The 20,468-nt window shown below is 41.5% G+C and overlaps 1 protein-coding gene across 1 annotated transcript in view; it reads left to right on the forward strand.

Annotated features, from left to right (window-relative positions):
- LOC139472719 (BTB/POZ domain-containing protein KCTD4-like) overlaps nucleotides 1-19,802 on the forward strand; it is a 34,543-nt gene extending 14,741 nt beyond the window's left edge. Inside the window, exon 2 of the mRNA XM_071255169.1 lies at nucleotides 10,104-19,802. Within this exon, the coding sequence (XP_071111270.1) occupies nucleotides 10,104-10,392 (289 nt within the window). The 3' untranslated portion in view covers nucleotides 10,393-19,802. The remainder of the gene's footprint in view (nucleotides 1-10,103) is intronic.
- Nucleotides 19,803-20,468: the final 666 nt, after the last annotated feature.

Raw genomic sequence — 20,468 nt, forward strand, 5'->3', positions numbered from 1 at the left:
AGCGAGCCTGACCCCCCGATCCCGTTAGTCGCCTCTTACGACAAGCATATCCGTCTACTTCCGACTTGATATTACAACAATTCTCTTAGATTGTGATGGACGGGCAAACATGAAGATGAACTGATGAATGGATAGATATGTGGATGGATCATGGAAGTAAAGATGGATAGATGGGCGTACACATGGATGGAGAGAAGGACGTATGGATGGACGAACAGATGGATGTATGGTCTGGTGAATGGATAGATATGTAGAAGGATCATGGCAGTATAGATGGATGGATAGATGGGCGTACACATGGATGGAGAGAAGGACGTATGGATGGACGAACAGATGGATGTATGGTCTGGTGAAAGGATAGATATGTAGATGGATCATGGCAGTATAGATGGATGGATAGATGGGCGTACACATGGATGGAGAGAAGGACGTATGGATGGACGAACAGATGGATGTATGGTCTGGTGAATGGATAGATATGTAGAAGGATCATGGAAGTATAGATGGATGGATAGATGGGCGTACACATGGATGGGTAGATGGACGTAGATATGGATGGATAAAAAGATGGATGAATGAACTGATGACTGGCTAGATATGTAGATTGATGGATGGATTATTGATGTGATTTATGGATTGATACATACAAATATATTAATACAGGATGGACGGATCGATAAATAACTATAGATTAATAGGGGATGTCAAGATTGACAGACAGACATAGATAGATAGATAGATAGATAGATAGATAGATAGATACGAGACCTAGGGAATACATGCATTCTAACACGATTTTTGTAAAGTCAGCACGATAATATTGTACACTCCAATGGAATAATTTCCATGTTTTACGTTCTACGTCGCGAGTGATACAAGTATTTGCATTGCGTCAACACAGAGGTATGTATACAAAATCAGCCGTTGTGTCAATCCAGTTTGACGTTCGTGACGTTCCTCAGACGGGTCACGCTGCAACATATGACTGGCGTGTGACCAGCTGCGTTCGAAGCCGAATGGACGCAGATGGTAGGCTACACGACATCGCGAGAGAGAGAGAGAGGAAAAGCGAGAACGTATTCCTGTATTCATATCTGTCAGCATATTGCAATACTTATTGATAAACGTGTATTGCCTGTGTACACGAGCGGGACAAAAGAGCACGTTATTGACGTACTATTTCGCTGACACAGCATTTTGTTGAACTGACGCTATCTGCTGTTTTCAAACACAAGGCCATCTGGGGGTTTCAATATGCGTATACATTGTAGGGGCAATGCACTGTATTTGGAGCCCTGAACTAGGATGTTGGCCAAGAACCAAAAAGAACCAAACATTTACCTGCAAGTTGTTTTCATTTGCTTGTACGGAAGTCTGTAGGTTATACGAAGAGACTTGACTACATAAATTAACTATTCGTATCATCCATGCAGATACTAGGGGGGCAGAAACAAAGTATTATTATGAATGAATGAATGAGCGAGCGAGGGTTTGTGAGTCAAGTCTTTGAATCTCTCTCTCTTTCTTTCTCTCTCTCTCTCTCTCTCTCTCCGTCCGTCTGTCTGTCTCTCTCTCTCTCCGTCCGTCCGTCCGTCTGTCTGTCTGTCTCTCTCTCTCTCTATCTCTCTCTCCGTCCGTCTGTCTCTCTCTCTCTCTCTCTCTCTCTCCGTCCGTCTGTCTGTCTCTCTCTCACTCTCTCACTCTATCATCTCTCTTAGTCAGTCAGATTGATGGCATTCATAACGATCCGCGTCGTCGCGTATCCATGACAACCTGCCCTGTTGTGTCAGCGTGTCCTGACGGAAAGCAAGGAATACTTCATATCTATTCCTACCCACAACCCCCGCGGAGTTTTCTTCTATTTATTCTCCTCTCATATACTCTTGTGTCAGTAATTATAGTTCTGATTGAGGGAGTTGGATTCAGGACCAATCTGGGACTCCCGACCTTCGGAGTCAGATATCCCTAAGGGAGGCTATTCAATTCATACTCCGAACCAATGCTGCCTGAATCTACAGCCATGACAAGCCTTGACCGTTGACTTGATAGGCCATACCATCTACCTTAACTGCTTGGTCATTTTGGTTTAGTGAAGAGCGGTAGGTCGGGAAAGATTTGTGAATGTGTAGTTATTGACAGGTTTCTGTTCATTATTGTAAATATCGAAGAGCTTCTATTAATCATCGTAATGTACTCGTAACGGAGCTCTTACCGTCGAACCAGATTGGGTAATGACAGGGTCATCAAGCGCACAGCCACTACCATCTACCCTCCTACCCTTATCTACTCACCTTCTACCCTCACTCTACCGTTCCCTACCATCATCTCCCCTCTTCCTACCCTTATCTACTCACCTTCTACCCTCTCTCTACCGTACCCTACCATCATCTACCCCCCTACCCTTATCTACTCACCTTCTACCCTCACTCTACCGTTCCCTACCATCATCTCCCCTCTTCCTACCCTTATCTACTCACCTTCTACCCTCTCTCTACCGTACCCTACCATCATCTACCCCCCTACCCTTATCTACTCATCTTCTACCCTCACTCTACCGTTCCCTACCACCATCTACCCTCCTCCTACCCTTATCTACTCACCTTCTACCCTCACTCTAACGTTCCCTACCATCATCTACCCTCCTACCCTTATCTACTCACCTTCTACCCTTACTCTACCGTACCCTACCATTATCTACCCCCCCTACCCTTATCTACTCACCTTCTACCCTTACTCTACCGTTCCCTACCATTATCTACCCCCCCTACCCTTATCTACTCACCTTCTACCCTTACTCTACCGTTCCCTACCATCATCTACCCTCCTACCCTTATCTACTCACCTTCTACCCTTACTCTACCGTACCCTACCACCATCTACCCCCCTACCCTTATCTACTCACCTTCTACCCTTACTCTACCGTTCCCTACCATTATCTACCCTCCTACTACCCTTATCTACTCACCTTCTACCCTCACTCTACCGTTCCCTACCATTATCTACCCTCCTCCTACCCTTATCTACTCACCTTCTACCCTTACTCTACCGTTCGCTACCATTATCTACCCTCCTCCTACCCTTATCTACTCACCTTCTACCCTCACTCTACCGTTCCCTACCATTATCTACCCTCCTACTACCCTTATCTACTCATCTTCTACCCTCACTCTACCGTACCCTACCATCATCTACCTCCTCCTACCCTTATCTACTCATCTTCTACCCTCACTCTACCGTACCCTACCATCATCTAACCTCCTACTATCCTTATCTACTCATCTTCTACCCTTACACTACCGTTCCCAACCATCATCTATCCTCCTACCCTTATCTACTGGAAGGGGACCGACTCCGTGGTCTAGTGGTAGAGCGTCCACCCGGAGAGCGGAAAGTCCGGGGTTCGAGAGATATTCTGTTCTAAATGAGAGCGATGGAAGGGGACCGCCTCCGTGGTCTAGTGGTAGAGCGTCCGCCCGGAGAGCGGAAAGTCCGGGGTTCGAGAGATATTCTGTGCTAATTGAGAGCGATGGAAGAGTGAAAGTAGAATGAAGACAGAAAACCCCCGGATTAGCGAAGATGAATCATATTGTTTCTGACATAAACTGGGAAATATTGTCGACCTCTCCTAAACCTGAGGTTAAATAGCCGATCTACTGTGTAGGTGTCTGTCGGTATTATGAGTATGGAAATCAGATTGTAACGGATGCACAGCTGGTATTGATATACAATTACACACAATAATTAATCTCTATGACCTGACTATTGTTTGTAGTCTATGAACACTTGTTTCTCTGTCTGCCTTGTACTAACACTAAGGGGGTTTGTGGTAGTCTGGTGGTTAAAATGGTCGCTGGTCACTTCGAAAGCCCGGGTTCGATTCCCCAAATGGTAATAGTTATCTAACAACCTTTTCGGTTGTTTCCTCTGCTGTGGGCACGGGGGATCCAGTCGCCGGAATTCGCTGTGCAGAGTTGCATACCCTGAATACTCCAGGAACCTCTGATTGTGGGTTCGAATCCCGGTTCGCCCCGATTATGTTTTCGAGGTCTGTTAGCGCTATACCAGTCCACGTGGGTTTCACCAAATTGGTAAACTTTTGAGATCTGCGTTAAACCCAACTCACCCATCCACGCGATTCTTTACAGTACGCATGACTGGACCCGTGAAGATCCGGGTTAGAATAGGTATTCTGCAACCCATGCTTGTCGTTAGAGGCGACTAACTGGATCAGGTGGTCAGGATCTCTGACTTGATTGATGCATGTCATCGTATCCGGCTTTAAACAACACACAAACAAATAAACAAACACTTATGCCTGCGACTCGGTGGTATCTTAGATCAAAATGAGAACAATGTCAGTTTAGATCGATATACCCATATGACAACACAGACGTTGGAGATCGAAGGAGATGGTGCTTCGTATTATTTTCTAGGTTTAAATATGCCATGGACGGACACCTGCCTTCTGATATATATTCTTCATAAAGATGACTCTCCTTGATATTAGATGTATACATTGATCAGGCACTTTCAGAAACTAATGCCCACACAACAGAACTGGTGTTACAAATGTTTGCAAAAAAAGAAGATAACGATCCGATAACAGCATGATATAGTCAGGGGCGCTACCTCTTGGATGACATCAGTGGATACACCTTAATGATCTTTTTCTGATCTGTCCCTCTCTCATTCTCTCTCTCTGTCTGTCGTCTGTCTGTCTGTCGCTCACTCTATTATGAAAATGATCTTACCAATAGAAATGTAACGTAAGTTCTCATGTAGCAAGTTACAACTCGGTCTAGTTCATATTCAAAGTACCACACAACTTGTCACAGATATCTCTCTCTTCCTCTTCTTTTAATTCCGTCTATCATTCTGAAACGGTAAGTAGGAATCACATCGGTTTCAACGCCAATAACTCTGTGTCTGTCTCTCTCCCTCTGTCTCTCTCCCTGTCTGCCTTCTGTCCCTCTCTCCCTGTCTCTCTCCATCTGTCTGCCTTGTCTCTCTCTCTCCCTCCTTATGTCTCTCTCCCTCTGTCTTTCTCTCTGTCTGTCTGCCTTGTCTCTCTCCCCCTCTCTCTCGCCACTCTGTCCCTTCTTCTCTCTCCATCTGTCTGCCTTGTCTCTCTCCTTCTGCCTGTCTCTCTCCCTCATTCTGTCTCTCCCTCTATTTCTCATTCTGTCCGTCTCTCTCCCTCTCTGTCTCCCCTCTGTCCCTTCTCTCTCCATCTGTCTGTCTGCCTTGTCTCTCTCCCTTTGTCTCTCTCTCCCCCTGCTGTCTCTCTCCTCTGTCCCTTTCTCTCTCCCTCCCCCTGTATCTTTCTCTCTCCCTGTCTCTCCCCCTCCTTCTGTCTCTCTGTCTCTCTGTCCTCTCTTTTTCTCTCTCCCTCTGTATCTTTCTCTCCCCTGTCTCTCTCCCTCCTTCTGTCTCTCTGTCCTCTCTCTTTCTCTCTCTCCCTCTGTATCTTTTTCTCTCCCTGTCTGCCCTGTCTCTCTCCTCTGCCCCTTCTCTCTCTTTCCCTCTGTCTCTCATTCTGTCCATCTCTCTCGCCTCCCCTCTCTCTCCCTCTATCTCCTCCCTCCCTCCCTCTTTCTATCCTTTAGAACAATGTATAGCATATTGCTGTTTGTATCGTCATTTTAATTTACCCAAGCTAACTAATGTTATCTTCAAAATAATATCGATGTCTTTCCTTCACGTAATAATACGTCTGCAACTGTCGTCACGCGATCAATCTCCAGTGTGATTCACCGCATAAGCATGGTGAAGATTAATTACAGTATTAAGCCTCTATTAAGCCCTAGTTACGAGCACACAGATGTGTCATTTATCATTCATATTATTTCTTAAAGTATCGGCTCAATTAAATGTTCATGCAGTTATAAAAATATTCAGTTTCATACCTAGGAGCGACACATTGGGGGTAATGACGGATTATGCTAAAACTAAAAATATATATGGCTCAACTTTAACTAAAATTCCCAACTTGGGTATTGGGTTTATGCCCTTTCAGCAATATTTCAGCAACTTCACGGCGGGTTTTCGGCTTGACGAGCGAACTTTTTGACCACTAGGCGACCACACCGCCCCTTTCAAAACATAGTACCGCTGGAATCCCCCTGGCTTTCAGTAGCTACAAATATACATGCTGTACCTCCTCAATATACCACCCTCGCTATACCACAGCAATCGTATATGATATATAACTACGCACAGGTTTCACGTTTGGAATTTATCGGTCGACCTAATTACTTCGCTACCACCATACACTGCTATCGACAGAATGGACACCGTTATTAATTTTGATGAAATTATAGAAACCTCTGTCAAGGTGCATGTATTCATAACTCGCAAACCCAATCAGACTGCCCCAGAATTGATATTGGTCAAGGGGAACAAATACTGAGTGAGTGAGTATGTTTTTACGCCGCTTTTAGCGATATTCCAGCAATATCACGGCGGGCGACACCAGAGTGAGTGAGTGACTATGGTTTTACGCCGTTTTTAGCAATATCCCAGCAATATCACGGCGCGGGACACCAGAAATGGGCATCACACATTGTACCCATGTCGGGAATTGACGTGGTTTGTTCAGAAGTGTTTGTTTGTTTGTTTGTTTAAACGACGCTCTCAGCTATATAACTAATCGCTAATATCCCAGCTATATGGCGGCGGTCTGTAAATAATCGAGTCTCGACCAGACAATCCAGTGATTGATATCATGAGCATCGTTCCACGCAATTGGGATACGATGACATGCATCAACCAAGTCAGGGAGCCTGAAAACCCGATCCCGTTAGTCTTCTCTTACGACAAACATAGTCGCCTTTTACGGCAAGCGTGGGTTGCTGAAGACCTTTTCTACCCCGGATCTTCACGGGTCTCACGGCAAGCATGAGCTGCTGAAGACCTGTTCTACCCCGGATCTTCACGGGGGGAGACAAGCACGGGTTGCTGAAGACCTATTCTACCCCGGATCTTCACGGCAAGCATGGGTTGCTGAAGACCTATACTACCCCGGATCTTCACGGGTCTGTTCAGAAGTGAGATTGAAGTCAGATCATCATTTGACACTCTGCGTTTTCTTTTCACCAGAATAAAAATGACAGTTATATGTAATATGCAATCTACAATTTCAATTAATTATATTTGATTCAAGCTTTTACAGCGTTCCCCAGGGCCGGTGGGAATTCCGGGTAAGTATATAGGTTCCACGAAGCCAATGCTGCCGTAGGAGGCGACTAACGGGATCAGGTGGTCAGGCCCGCTGACTTGGTTGATGCATGCCATCGTATCTAAGTTGCATGGTCTGGCCGATGGTCAGGCTGATTGCGTGTCCTCGTTTGTCAGTTGCGTGGACCGATGCTCATTATGTCAATCACTGGATTGTCTGGTCGGTCCGGACTCGATTATTTTCACACCGCCGTCATATACAGCAGCGTTAAAGAACAAACAACCAGGCTTCGTAGTGTTAATGAGATGCGTCCATTCACAATGTGTAGTAAAACCTTGATGTGTCGAATTTCCGGCTGTCCCGAGCTCACCTTCAAGTCCCTACGTGACCGCCTCCGTGGTCTAGTGGTAGAGCCTCCGCCCGAAGAGCGGAAGGTCCGGGGTTCGATCCCCGGCCGCGTCATACCAAAAGACGTTAACAGATGGTACTTGTTGTTATCCTGTCTGGCGCTCGGCATTAAGGGGCTAAAACAAGGACTGGTCGGCTCGGAGTCAGTATACTGTGTCTGAAGGGGTATTCATGTTAAACTGCGGTATGGTATTTCAGTGAGCTAGCACTATGAATTGGCATCAGTCCGGACTAGTACAAGCAGCCACACACACACACGTGCATGCACGTCCTATATAAGTGCAATAATCTTGAACGCGACGTTAAACCCCATTTCACCTCACCTCAAGTCCCTACGATTTCCTTTTATATTGATCATCATTTCCATTTGTATCTGCCTGTATGCGTAGAACACCTGCCTGCATATGTATGTGGGCCAATCCATAGATCTAACAGTAAGAGCTTGCGGTCCTGCTTGACCTAATTACACATGTGATTCCGTTACATTTGATTGGCTGACCAAGTGATGTTTTTGCGCTGAACGATGTCGTGGTCTCGTCTACAGTTATGACTGCGTGTAAATAATTGGATTAGCAGTATGTGAAGTAATTATTGTGGACTTAGAAGAATTTTCTTCAATATTTTTCTGCGTTTCTGGAGTAAATTTCCGAGTTACAATTGACCCAGCTTTGGGCAGAGATTTCTTATGCATATGGAACGGGTTTTGTCGCTTTTATTTCTATAACATGAAAAGGTTATCAGGAACAGTAAGTGAAGATATCCTAGTTTTGTTTTAAACATTTTATATATTTTACAAAGTCAATTGGAATGGGCAAAACTTACGACGTCCTTCCATCAACTTTAAAACGGACAACAGTGTAAATATTAAACTCTAAGATAAACAAATTGCTAGTATGGATCAATAATTTTTGTGGAAATTAATAACATTAATAATGAATAGAAATTCACAGAATATTGCTGTAATGAATATAGTGAAGCGGTCTTCTGTGAGGGGTTCTAGATGTTGAAACAACAAATTAAAATACGAGGTGAGTTTTAATATATGTTAAAGCGCTCACTCGTCAATGCCCGGTTTCGACTCCCGTCATGGATATAATGTTTGGAACGCATGTTTGGTGTTTCCCGCGTGATATTGTTGAAATGTTGCCAAAGCAGTATAAAAAACCATCATCGCAAGATGATAACCAGTCTCAATTATCCGCTGGGACAGATTCGATTGGGCGTAAAAGGCAATACAGTGTTGAAAATGACATGACTAGGTGATTAAAAATAGCAATCTTTTAATCGCTCACAACGTAAAGAACAAACATATTAGTTATGTATCTGTCAGAGGCAGCTTGACAGCGGCTGTGATACACGCCCCCTGTCTACAGCGCCACATTGACGCGAGTCCATACCGCAACACGAACAGCATGGGCCAGATGGAAAACCGGCAACATCTGTCCGCTTGCTGTGTGTGATCGATCGCCTGATCATTGCAAATTTGCATTAATGTGATGGGGGTTCAAAGGGTGCGTTAGTGATACGGAAACTTGGTATTAACATTTAAAATGATAATACTCGTACGTAGGTTGGGATTTTGCCTATGTTGTACGTAAGGCGTCGGTTTTGTTTTTATACGACGGACGTGATGGCGTCGGTTCTGATTATAGACGACGGACGTGATGACGTCGGTTCTGATTATAGACGAAGGACATGATGGCGTCGGTTCTGATTATAGACGACGGACATGATGGCGTCGGTTTTGATTATAGAAGACGGACTTGATAGCGTCGGTTCTGATTATAGACGAAGGACGTGATGGCGTCGGTTCTGATTATAGACGATGGACGTGATGGCGTCGGTTCTGATAATAGATGAGGGACGTGATGGCGTCGGTTCTGATTATAGACCGCGGACGTGATGGCGTCGGTTCTGATTATAGACGACGGACGTGATGGTGTCGGTTCTGATTATAGACGACGGACGTGATGGCGTCGGTTCTGATTATAGACGACGGACGTGATGGCGTCGGTTCTGATTATAGACAACGGACGTGATGGCGTCGGTTCTAAGTTTATACATTGGATGTGATGACGTCGGTTCTGATTTCATAAGACGGACGTGATGTCGTCGGTTTAGATTTCATACGACGGACGTGATGCCGTCGGTTTTGATTTTATACGATGTGCGTTATGGCGTCGATTCTGATTTGAAACGACGTACATGATGGAGTCGATTCTGATTTTAAACGACGTACATGATGGCGTCAGTTTCCTTTTTATATGACGTACGTGATGGTTTCTGGTCTGATTTGTACAAGATGGGATCGGTAATAACATTACGTTGTGTTAACTAGTTTCTGGCTGTACATACCTTGTACATCGTGCGTTGTGAACATTTGGGTATATTGTTGAGACTTGTTTAAACTCGTACACGATGGGATCGGCTGGAATTTTATATATAATCAATATTATCATTATTATTATTATCATTATTATTATCATCTCGATATCAGCGTCTCTCGTTTATGTTTTAGACACGTGCTCAACTATCTCCGAACCTCGAAGCTCCTTCTGCCGCAGGGCTTCCGGGAGCTGGACCTCCTACGGGAAGACGCCGTGTATTATGGGATAGACAATCTGGTCCGAGACATCGACGCTCTGGTGGAGAAGAAGAGGAAGAAGAAACCTCAGCCAGGGGGCAACCGCAATGCGCGTATGAAGAGGATGAGTGCCAGCGTCGGGGACAACCTTCATCAGCTGGATGAAGATGAGTTAGGACTGGGTTATTTCGAGGACAGCTGGATCGATGGAAATACATTCTAGACCAACACGACAGAACAACCCAGTGTCCTAAGGGGACGGGCAGTTCGTTCTCTGTCTACTAAACACAATGAGGACGATCCCTGGGTCGGGGATTTAGGGTAAAATAGGCGGAGTGTCCACACTGGGTTGGACATAGAAACGACCACTGGTGATGCCTCTTCTTAACCGCTCTAGTGACCAAAAATAATCCGTGAAAACATGGCGTGTGAGAGGGTTCTTTGACGGTCAAAGTATTTGGTTTCGTCCAGTAAAACAAAGCCAGTTTTTATATTCTTAAAATGAATGTCAAGACTGTCCGGATTTAAACCATAGGGTTGTCTTTCTTTGTCATTATGTTCTGATTGGTTAACTGGGTTTCCTGCCCATGGATAAGTCAGGTAAAATAAGCCTGTAATAAGCCTCGACTAAATACATCGAGAAATGTTCATCAGTGATTGGCTGTCCGGATTGTGTCCAGTAAATCTTCTGTTAAGGTCAGTTGGCATCTGTCCTGCAGGCTGCTACATACAACTTGACCTCCAGTGGGGTCAGCACCAAAACCGATGGCGTCTTCGCCAACACCCGGTATCATCACTATTTGATAGTGATTAATAAGTACATGCCCGTTATATGGTCGGAATCGTACAATGGACGCTGCTTTTAGCAGAGATTTCTCATGATTAGGGAAAGGTTTTGCCGCTTATATTTTCACGTTCGGCTACGTGACGATTGGCTATCCTATCAAATGAAGCTGACACGCCGTGATTGAACTGAAATATTGTTTAAAGCCGCGTTCAACCTCACTCGATGAAAAGCTACGCCGAAGCTAAGAACATTTGCAAAACTGGTTCAATCGAAACATTTAATAAGAGGTAAACGAGAAGGAATGTTTACCTTCGATTATCGTCATATCAATTTACAACTTTTGGTACGATACCGATAGATATAGAAGCCTTCAGAATTTTGTTAATATTTCTTCGTTGGCAGTTGATGCATCAACATGGAAGAGGGTAAACATTTAACGTACTGAACTGCTGGGCCCAAAAAGTTTGACTGAAAAACTACGAACGTTATCAAACCGTTACTAGGCTAAAGAGAGTTCCCTCAACACCGCAAACTTCAGGTAAACAAGAAAACTATGGTAGCCATACCAAATACGTCACCATCCAATAACCATTTCTTGTTTGTTTCACTTCTAGCCGCCATCAAACTTTGGTGTATACTTACTTTTGCCCGGCAGGGTATTCAATAATACCCCATGAAAGAAACGTTTTCATAATGTTTTTCGTTTTCTAAAGCATTTGGATGATTCTAAAATAGCGAAAGCAAAGAATCTGACTCCTTCTAGGTTTTGCCAGAAACATCCAGAACTTGTTTCCAAATCAAATAGGTGCAAATCAAAGCAAAATTATGCACGTGTTGTCGGTTTCTCGTGCAATATATTTGGTTTATACCAATACGGACTGAAATAGTTCCCGGAAATGTCTTTGGGTATATACTTTCTCATTTACCACAGCTATTGCAGCATATTTACCTTTTTTACAAATATCGTTATTTCTGTTGAAATTCTCATTTACGAAGTTTGTATTTCCAATATATTCGATATATGCCCTGTACTGTTGAATCTGCCAGACCTTTCTTTCTCTGTGTGTACCGTTATATGTATGACAGCTGTCGCTGTGACACATTCATAGTCCTATCTTATTGCCATACTATTATTAGAGGTCACGTGTAATGTTGGAGTGTAACAAATAGTCATTGAACGAAATGCATTTACTGTTACAAACAGCATTTAAGTTTTTAATGCAAATATAATTGTGTTATGATAATATAACATTATCATAAGCGATTTGTTTCTCTTAGACATATGATATACATCATGGCCATGGCAGCGCAATTACAATGGAATTTAAGATATTGACAGATATATTATTCAAAGCTACAAATCAATAATACCTCCTTTTTATTTGTTATTGAGAACACGATACCACTATCACTATATGTCAGGCCATGGCGACTGTACCTTATCCCAACTCCGATAATTCAAAACGGTCGCCGACGGTCCCATAGATCACATATTATATATATCAAAATAACAAATTGCTGAAACCTTTTCTTGTTCAACCGTAGACTGACTGAGGTAACGGGATGAGAGTAGACAAAGTAATGAGGTGTAAGTTATTGCCTTGCTTGACCAATGCTTGACCAAGTCGTGACCAATGCTTGACAACTTGAACAAATGGCCACTGCTTTCTCATCATTGTTGACACGGTCTAACTGTGTTGTTATTCGTACAGTTCTGATCCTACAACCTGACAGCAGCTTTGACAATTGCTACATGGTAGTGTAACATTCTCACAGATCATTGCTGAGAGGTGGAACAATGGTTGGTTCATCTGTTCCGCCGCAGGTCCAGGTTCGATTCCCATGCAATGATACAATTTGTTAAACCTAAATGGGTTTCCCTTGTTATGATATGGCTGGAATGTTTCTGAAACAGGGACGGAACATACCCACACCATCACTCCTCCCTGTCTCCAGATGTATATAATATAATGGTAAGGAACCGTAATGCCTACGATTAAATGTATACAGATATATCGTTTATGCAATACCGGCGAGGACCGACAGACTGGAATGTTTCCTATTTCTTGATAGTGATGCAATGTAGGTAGGAACAGTACATAGATTTGTAGTACATATTTGGTCGAATATTCAACTATACATCCGTCCTATTTTTCAAGATGTCTTGTGAAATTATGATACTAGTGTACATTAAATGTAAAATGCAAATTATTTTTCAATTGATACTGTATTTGGTGCTGTTGTCATCTTGTAAGGTGTATATTTTGATTGTGAATATATTTGACAATTTGTTTATAACAACGTTAAAGATTGCGTCTATGTGACCAATTGTGCTGTCTGAATTGGTGTATTATACAAACACGTAGATTCTTGCCACAAACAGTCTTTCATCAGGTTCGTGGGGCACGGGTGCCCCGAAATCGCTGGCGCACAGAATGCCATTATAATGGGTTCGAATCCAGGACTCATCCTGACTAAGATCATTGGTTTGTCTGCACCAGACCAGGTTTATTAGTGTCATCAAAGTGAGAAACATCAAAGACCTGCATTATTATCAAGCTGACACAACATAACTGAAATCTGTTGAAAGATGCTCTTGAACGATCGATGTTAGAAATGCAGGTTCATTTCAGAAAAAGACAGCACAACGAAAGTTTAGTTGATATCACCTTGTAAATATTCTCAGTAACTTCTGTTTCACTAGCTAGGAGGTATAGCTAGGAGGTACAGCTAGGAGGTATAGCTAGGATGTATACTGGTTTCGTTATGGTTTATATATGCATGATATTTATCAATTTGTGTCCATGTATCTTTTTCATAAGGATTTAAACAAAAGCGAAGTCAGTATTGAAAATGTGATGATTAACAAATGATCTAGTTTAATTTTGATTCATAATCAGTCCAGAGTTGCATCCCTTTGTGCCTTTCGTATTTTCCAAACAAAAAATAAAGGGAGAAGACTCTGTATCAAATTGGTGCTGCCAGTCCATGTAAGCATCCCAATCTTCTCTAGGTTTATTGTTAGTTGATGGGGTTGGTTTGAACAGCTGAAAACGAGTGCCCTTGTTGTAATCCGTGGCTTGTCGGCTCCATACCGGTGCTCCTTAAGCCAGAGCCGTGATATTGCTGGTATATTGCTAAAAGCGGCGTAAAACCATACTCACTCACTCACTTTAAGCCAAACTTTTTTCTTTTTAAGGGATTGACGGACCTATGGACCCCAAATTCAGGCCTGTTCGTGGAAAATATTAAACATATAAATCCAGGTCTTTGGGTAGGGAACAATTTAATAAATAAAGTAGGTTTGGGAATATTTAAGAGAATGTTTAAACAGGTTTTAATTGAACTGTTATTAATAAATTATTTATATTGAAAGCGACAGCAAATAAGGGTGTTGTTTTTCAACATTTTACATATTTCTAGTCGACGGAACAAACAAACCAGCTTGTCATTTTTTTACATTTCAATCTTAGAATAGGCGGGATCGAAGTCTATTACAAGAAGTCTAAAACAGAGTCTGGGCTTGGTTTTACTGAAGTTTTATTCAGCGTTCATTGCACAGTTTGGTGACTCACCGTTATGTTACTGACATCGTCACGCCAGGCCGAGTTGGACCCAACTTTCTCAAACATTTACGTCTCTTGTGAAACAAACCGCATTATTTGACGTCGCATTTCTTTGTTGGGTCAGAATATGGCATTAGCAAGACTTTATACAAACATATACCGGTCATCATTACAGCAACAGGGCCAGTCATTGCTGGACAGAGCAATACTCTATGTTTTATAAACCTAGTTGTAATAATTGTCCTTAGATAATGATTATGTTCGTATTTTGCATATTTGAATATTTATAAATATGATTATATTGTGTATGATTATACTCATAAATATTCATATACCATAGGATGAGTTCCTTCAGTTGGAAACTTTTCTACTTTCCATTTGTACAGATTCTTATGGTACTGTTCTGCCAAGCTCAATAGCTGTGGTGCAACCTCGTGCTACTGTTTACAGGGATTATAAGCCATGACCCAAGGCGAGATACATTACGTGGTCAAGGATGTGAAAGCGTAACCTGATACAGGCATGTGTTCTAACTGGACGAAAATCTGTATTTTCAACCGTGGAAAGAATATGTTGGCTCATTCTTGTTTCTTAAAGACTTTATGACCAATGATTTCAAGAGTATTTTCAAACGTTGATCGCATTTGATTATTTTTTAAATCCTGTGTTGTAGTGACTTGTTCGATAGGCAGTACTCAGACGTTGACGGATGAAAAAGTAGACACAATTTATGGATAACAAACAAAGTAGACACAATTTATGGATAACAAGCAAAGTAGACACAATTTATGGATAACAAGCAAAGTAGACACAATTTATGGATAACAAGCAAAGTAGACACAATTTATGGATAACAAACAAAGTAGACACAATTTATGGATAACAAGCAAAGTAGACACAATTTATGGATAACAAGCAAAGTAGACACAATTTATGGATAACAAGCAAAGTAGACACAATTTATGGATAACAAACAAAGTAGACACAATTTATGGATAACAAGCAAAGTAGACACAATTTATGGATAACAAGCAAAGTAGACACAATTTATGGATAACAAGCAAAGTAGACACAATTTATGGATAACAAACAAAGTAGACACAATTTATGGATAACAAGCAAAGTAGACACAATTTATGGATAACAAGCAAAGTAGACACAATTTATGGATAACAAACAAAGTAGACACAATTTATGGATAACAAACAAAGTAGACACAATTTATGGATAACAAGCAAAGTAGACACAATTTATGGATAACAAGCAAAGTAGACACAATTTATGGATAACAAGCAAAGTAGACACAATTCATGGATAACAAGCAAAGTAGACACAATTTATTGATAACAAGCAAAGTAGACACAATTTATGGATAACAAGCAAAGTAGACACAATTTATGGATAACAAACAAAGTAGACACAATTTATGGATAACAAGCAAAGTAGACACAATTTATGGATAACAAACAAAGTAGACACAATTTATGGATAACAAGCAAAGTAGACACAATTTATGGATAACAACCTTCACAGGCTTTACAGTTACTAAACAAGTTGTTATTCATAAATTGTGTCTACTTTGTATTGTAGTGTTCGCTACAGATTTTATGCTGTACATTTTCATACATAAACCATTGGCAATGGTTATAGTTGGGATGACGAAATTCCTCCAGGGAAAGTTTTGGAAATAAAGTCTTTTTTAGGATCAGTTTTGATATTTTGAGCTATGGCATCGTTGTTACTTTTGTAAAAACCGTTTGTTAAACGATATTAATCCCTGAGAAAAATGGTTGCTTTGTGAAATGGTCCTTGTTACGTTTTCATGTCGCTTCCAATAACAGTGCCTGAATATTTGCTAGAATATTTACAACAGATTTGCTCATTGTATGTGTTCGTGAAGTATTACAGTTCAACAGCCAGTTAGGGGCCGGCCGTTTGATATTCTGGGAGATTGGAATTGTGTGGAGGAGACCATATTTTCAGCAAAATCATTTTTTTTAAATCTGAGAGCCAAAATATTTTTGTCAAACAAACCATCTGGTATCAATAAATCTTTTGTTCGCAAACATTTTCGTTCCTTCATCAGTTTGAAGCATAATTATATATTTCAAGCATTTTTATTTATATTTTCGATAAAACCCAACTCCTCCTTCCCCCGAATATCAAATACTTGGTCCCTTATCTCTAACCGATATGCAATTTGTAAATACTATTATATATTTAAATTGTTTACAATGCAAAACTTATTTGTGATAAGCAAGATCGCCATTAAATCTTTCATGCGCCAATGACTCCGATCGTGTCGGCCTTTTCAATGTTCATGTACCTGTCGTTTAAAATAATTGACTGTATAGCCGTTGCTTCTATTGTTGTTTCCCTGTGCGTTTTGTTGTTGAGGATATGCGGATATACTTGTGTTCATGATCATATCACACGTGTTTGAACCGTCTGCAGCTATGTTATATCAGCATATCCACGCATACCGCCGTTTGTAATGCGCCCACAAGTAACTGGGGCCGTAAGTCGGTAACCGAGGATAGCATTTCTTCAACAATGACAGTTATGTGTCCAACCATGGGATAAGGGACCTTATGGGTGAAATATCAGACTTTGACTTTTCATTCTATTTTAATAATATAGTATCTCCGGGACACAAAAATGCAATTCGCAATTCATATTTATTACCGAGACACACGACAGGAAACAGTTTGTCTCATTTTCCAGGTCTATTTATGTAATAATTACAGTTTTTAGACATAATGTCAGATGAATTGAAAATAGACATGTAGCTGAATGGTTTTGAAAAAAATGTTTTTGATTACATTACGAACTAACTAGAGAAAAATAAGCTATTTTGTACAGTCCGCATACATGACGTCACAACACAATTGTATCCTTGCACCCCTAAGACCCTTCTCCTGGTGGGTCACATATAAACATTTGAGTTGGAGGCTGTCCATTTAAAATTTCCGGTTTTTGTTTTTTGTTTTTAGGACCAGTTACTTCATTTTCATTGTGTTCTCTTTATTCGAATTCGAATTATTGGTTTCTTAGTCTGGGAGAATACACGGGGATATGTTTCGCTAATGCTGTGTTCGACATACTTGTTTGCTCGGTTTATGTGCGATGTTCATGTTCACTACAGCTGTGTTCGATATGTATGTTCACTACAGCTGTGTTCGATATGTATGTTCACTACAGCTGTGTTCGATATGTATGTTCACTACAGCTGTGTTCGACACGCATGTTCACTACAGCTGTGTTCGATATGTATGTTCACTACAGCTGTGTTCGATACGTATATTCACTACAGCTGTGTTCGATATGTATGTTCACTACAGCTGTGTTCTATATGTATGTTCACTACAGCTGTGTTAGATATGTATGTTCACTACAGCTGTGTTCTATATGTATGTTCACTACAGCTGTGTTCGATATATGTTTTCATTACAGCTGCGTTCAAAATGTGTCGACATGTTGTTAGTTACAGCTGTGTTTTGATACTCATAATCACTTAGCCGTTTTCGACATACAAGATTGCGGAGGCCGTTTAGGTATATCTTGTCATCACAGCTGAGATCGACATACAAATTCAAAATGTATATGTTCTCTACAGCTGCGTTCGATAGATGTGTTGCTCACCTACCTAACAAGTGGCCCAGTCAGTAGACATGTTTCTCTGTGAAATGTGGCATAAAGCTGGACCTTATTAAATAGTCACAGGCATTCATTGAACCAGAATCTGTTACAACAGGACACGCAGGGTCCAGGGCCCCGTTCCACTAAGCGAGCTTACATCTAGTCATAACTCCATGACTTTAACACTGATTTACCCTAAGATAGCTTCGTGGAACTGTGCCCTGGTGGTCACGTTCAGTCAAGGGTTAATTGTTGAGGCTCCCAACCACCTGGTACGCGGGATTCAGGTATCTATTTAGAGAGGATTCTTTAATAATATACGTATTTGGTACGCGGAATTCAAATTCTGAAAAAAATGTTTGCATAAAATGTCCCACATACAATTTTGTTTCGATGTTTCTGCAGTATATTATGCACCTAAGAACGTGTTCAGTAAATTATAGTTCTGCCTTTGTAGAGTGAACTCTGACATGTGCTTCTGAAATCGGTGCAGTAGTATTTGGGATTCAGGCTAAGCAAATGGGACTCAGAGAAAAAAACTTGTGTTGTGGCACACGTTATCCCTTGTTAACTGATACACTTGTATACAAAATAACATTTGAAGTTACAGAAGAAGGGTTTCAAAAATGCAGGGGCTTCCCGTTTGTCTGAGCCAAGATACCTTTGAACTGCGGGTGACGGTCGCCATGCGACTGATGATTGTACGGGCGCATCTTCAAATTCCTCGTTTGGTGACCATATTGTTATTTTCTGTCAATTTATTTATTTAGTCATTAGCGTAACTGTTACGTTACGTAGATATTCAACAAGGCCACTCTGTTAAGAGGTCAGAGAAATAAGTTGTAATCGTCAAATCGGGCGTCATTTCCCGGTCATACTGAGGCCAAACATAGAAAGAATGTGTTTCACGTAACATGCCAAACAGAATGGATCAATATGTAGGTCGGACAATTGCATTTAAACAAAAAAATTAACATAATGTGTTTGTCTTGCAGTAACAAGTAGAATCAAAATGTAAGAGTATCTACTTGTCACAAGGCAATCGCTGGACGCAGTTTATTTTGATTTGAATGACTGTTATTCAGACGACTTAATTAAGGATCGGGTGGTTACGAACTGGTTTGCCATCGTACACCAATCAGGATAGCTGCTCATACTATCAACCACCTGTTTACCTGGCCTGATTTGATCATTTTTAAACCGGCGTTGTAAGGATGACTGTTGCTGGTCGCGGTGTAAAGCAACATGCACTCACTCGATATGGATGTCCATCGCTACAACGTCTGATGTGAAAAGGCAGCTACCTACATTGTGTTCTTCAATGTCATGAATTATTACGTCATTCATGTACGTCATGGTGCATATTTCACTGCTCATATTAAGTATCGGAAGCGGACGTAACAAGAGTGATCACCTGTCTTGTCGTACAAGTGACCAAAATGTCACGGCATCAGCTTATGCTGTTAGGCTGCAAGTCATACAATATACAATATTATAAAAATCTACTGTCAATTTTCTATTTAATTTATTGTTTTATCTATCTTTTTGTTGCTATGGTAACGGTGTGTACCGACCACGCGGCCATATCTGATATAAAATGCGCTGCTTCGGTTAACCTCTTGCTTCAATAAAATCATAAAAAGCCAAGATATTGTTGGTTATTTGTTTACGTGTTTACATTAATAGTATTTCCGACTTAAATGAATGACATGCCCGACTGTAATTAATCGCATGCCCGAGTGCGTTTTTAAGCCGCTTTTTGTCATTTTCTAGCAATATCACAGCTTAACATTAGTCAGCTCATCACGGCTTAACATGAATAAGTCTTCTTTTATACCGCTTTTGGCTATATATCAGCAATATCACGACTTAACATGAGTGAGTGTATATTTGCGCCTCTTTTAGCAATATTCCAGCAATATCACGGCGGGGGACATCAGAGATGGGCTTAACACATTGTACCCATAAGGGGAATCGAACCCGGGTCTTCGGCGTGACGGGCGAACGCCTCAACCACTGGGCTCGCCATCTCCCCTAATCTGCTTGCCCGTAGTGGGACGTGATGTCACCCAGTTTGTGAACGTGTGTATATGGAGTAGTAAAGCCGCGTGGGTATTGGTCCCTATTGGCATTCATTGTCACCATCGTCTCATTACATCAACTAAACTGAGGGCCAAAAGAAACGTTACCAACATTAACTGATTTGCCACTCTGAAACAAAGATGCCAACCTGTTCAAAAACAGTAAAGAACACATCTCACGAATACAGCCTTCATGTTCTCTGTCGTTCTTTGCACGTGCCTTGCG

This window comes from Haliotis cracherodii, unplaced genomic scaffold, assembly GCF_022045235.1.
Source record: "Haliotis cracherodii isolate W230 unplaced genomic scaffold, xgHalCrac1.p SCAF_25, whole genome shotgun sequence".
Taxonomy (NCBI): domain Eukaryota; kingdom Metazoa; phylum Mollusca; class Gastropoda; order Lepetellida; family Haliotidae; genus Haliotis; species Haliotis cracherodii.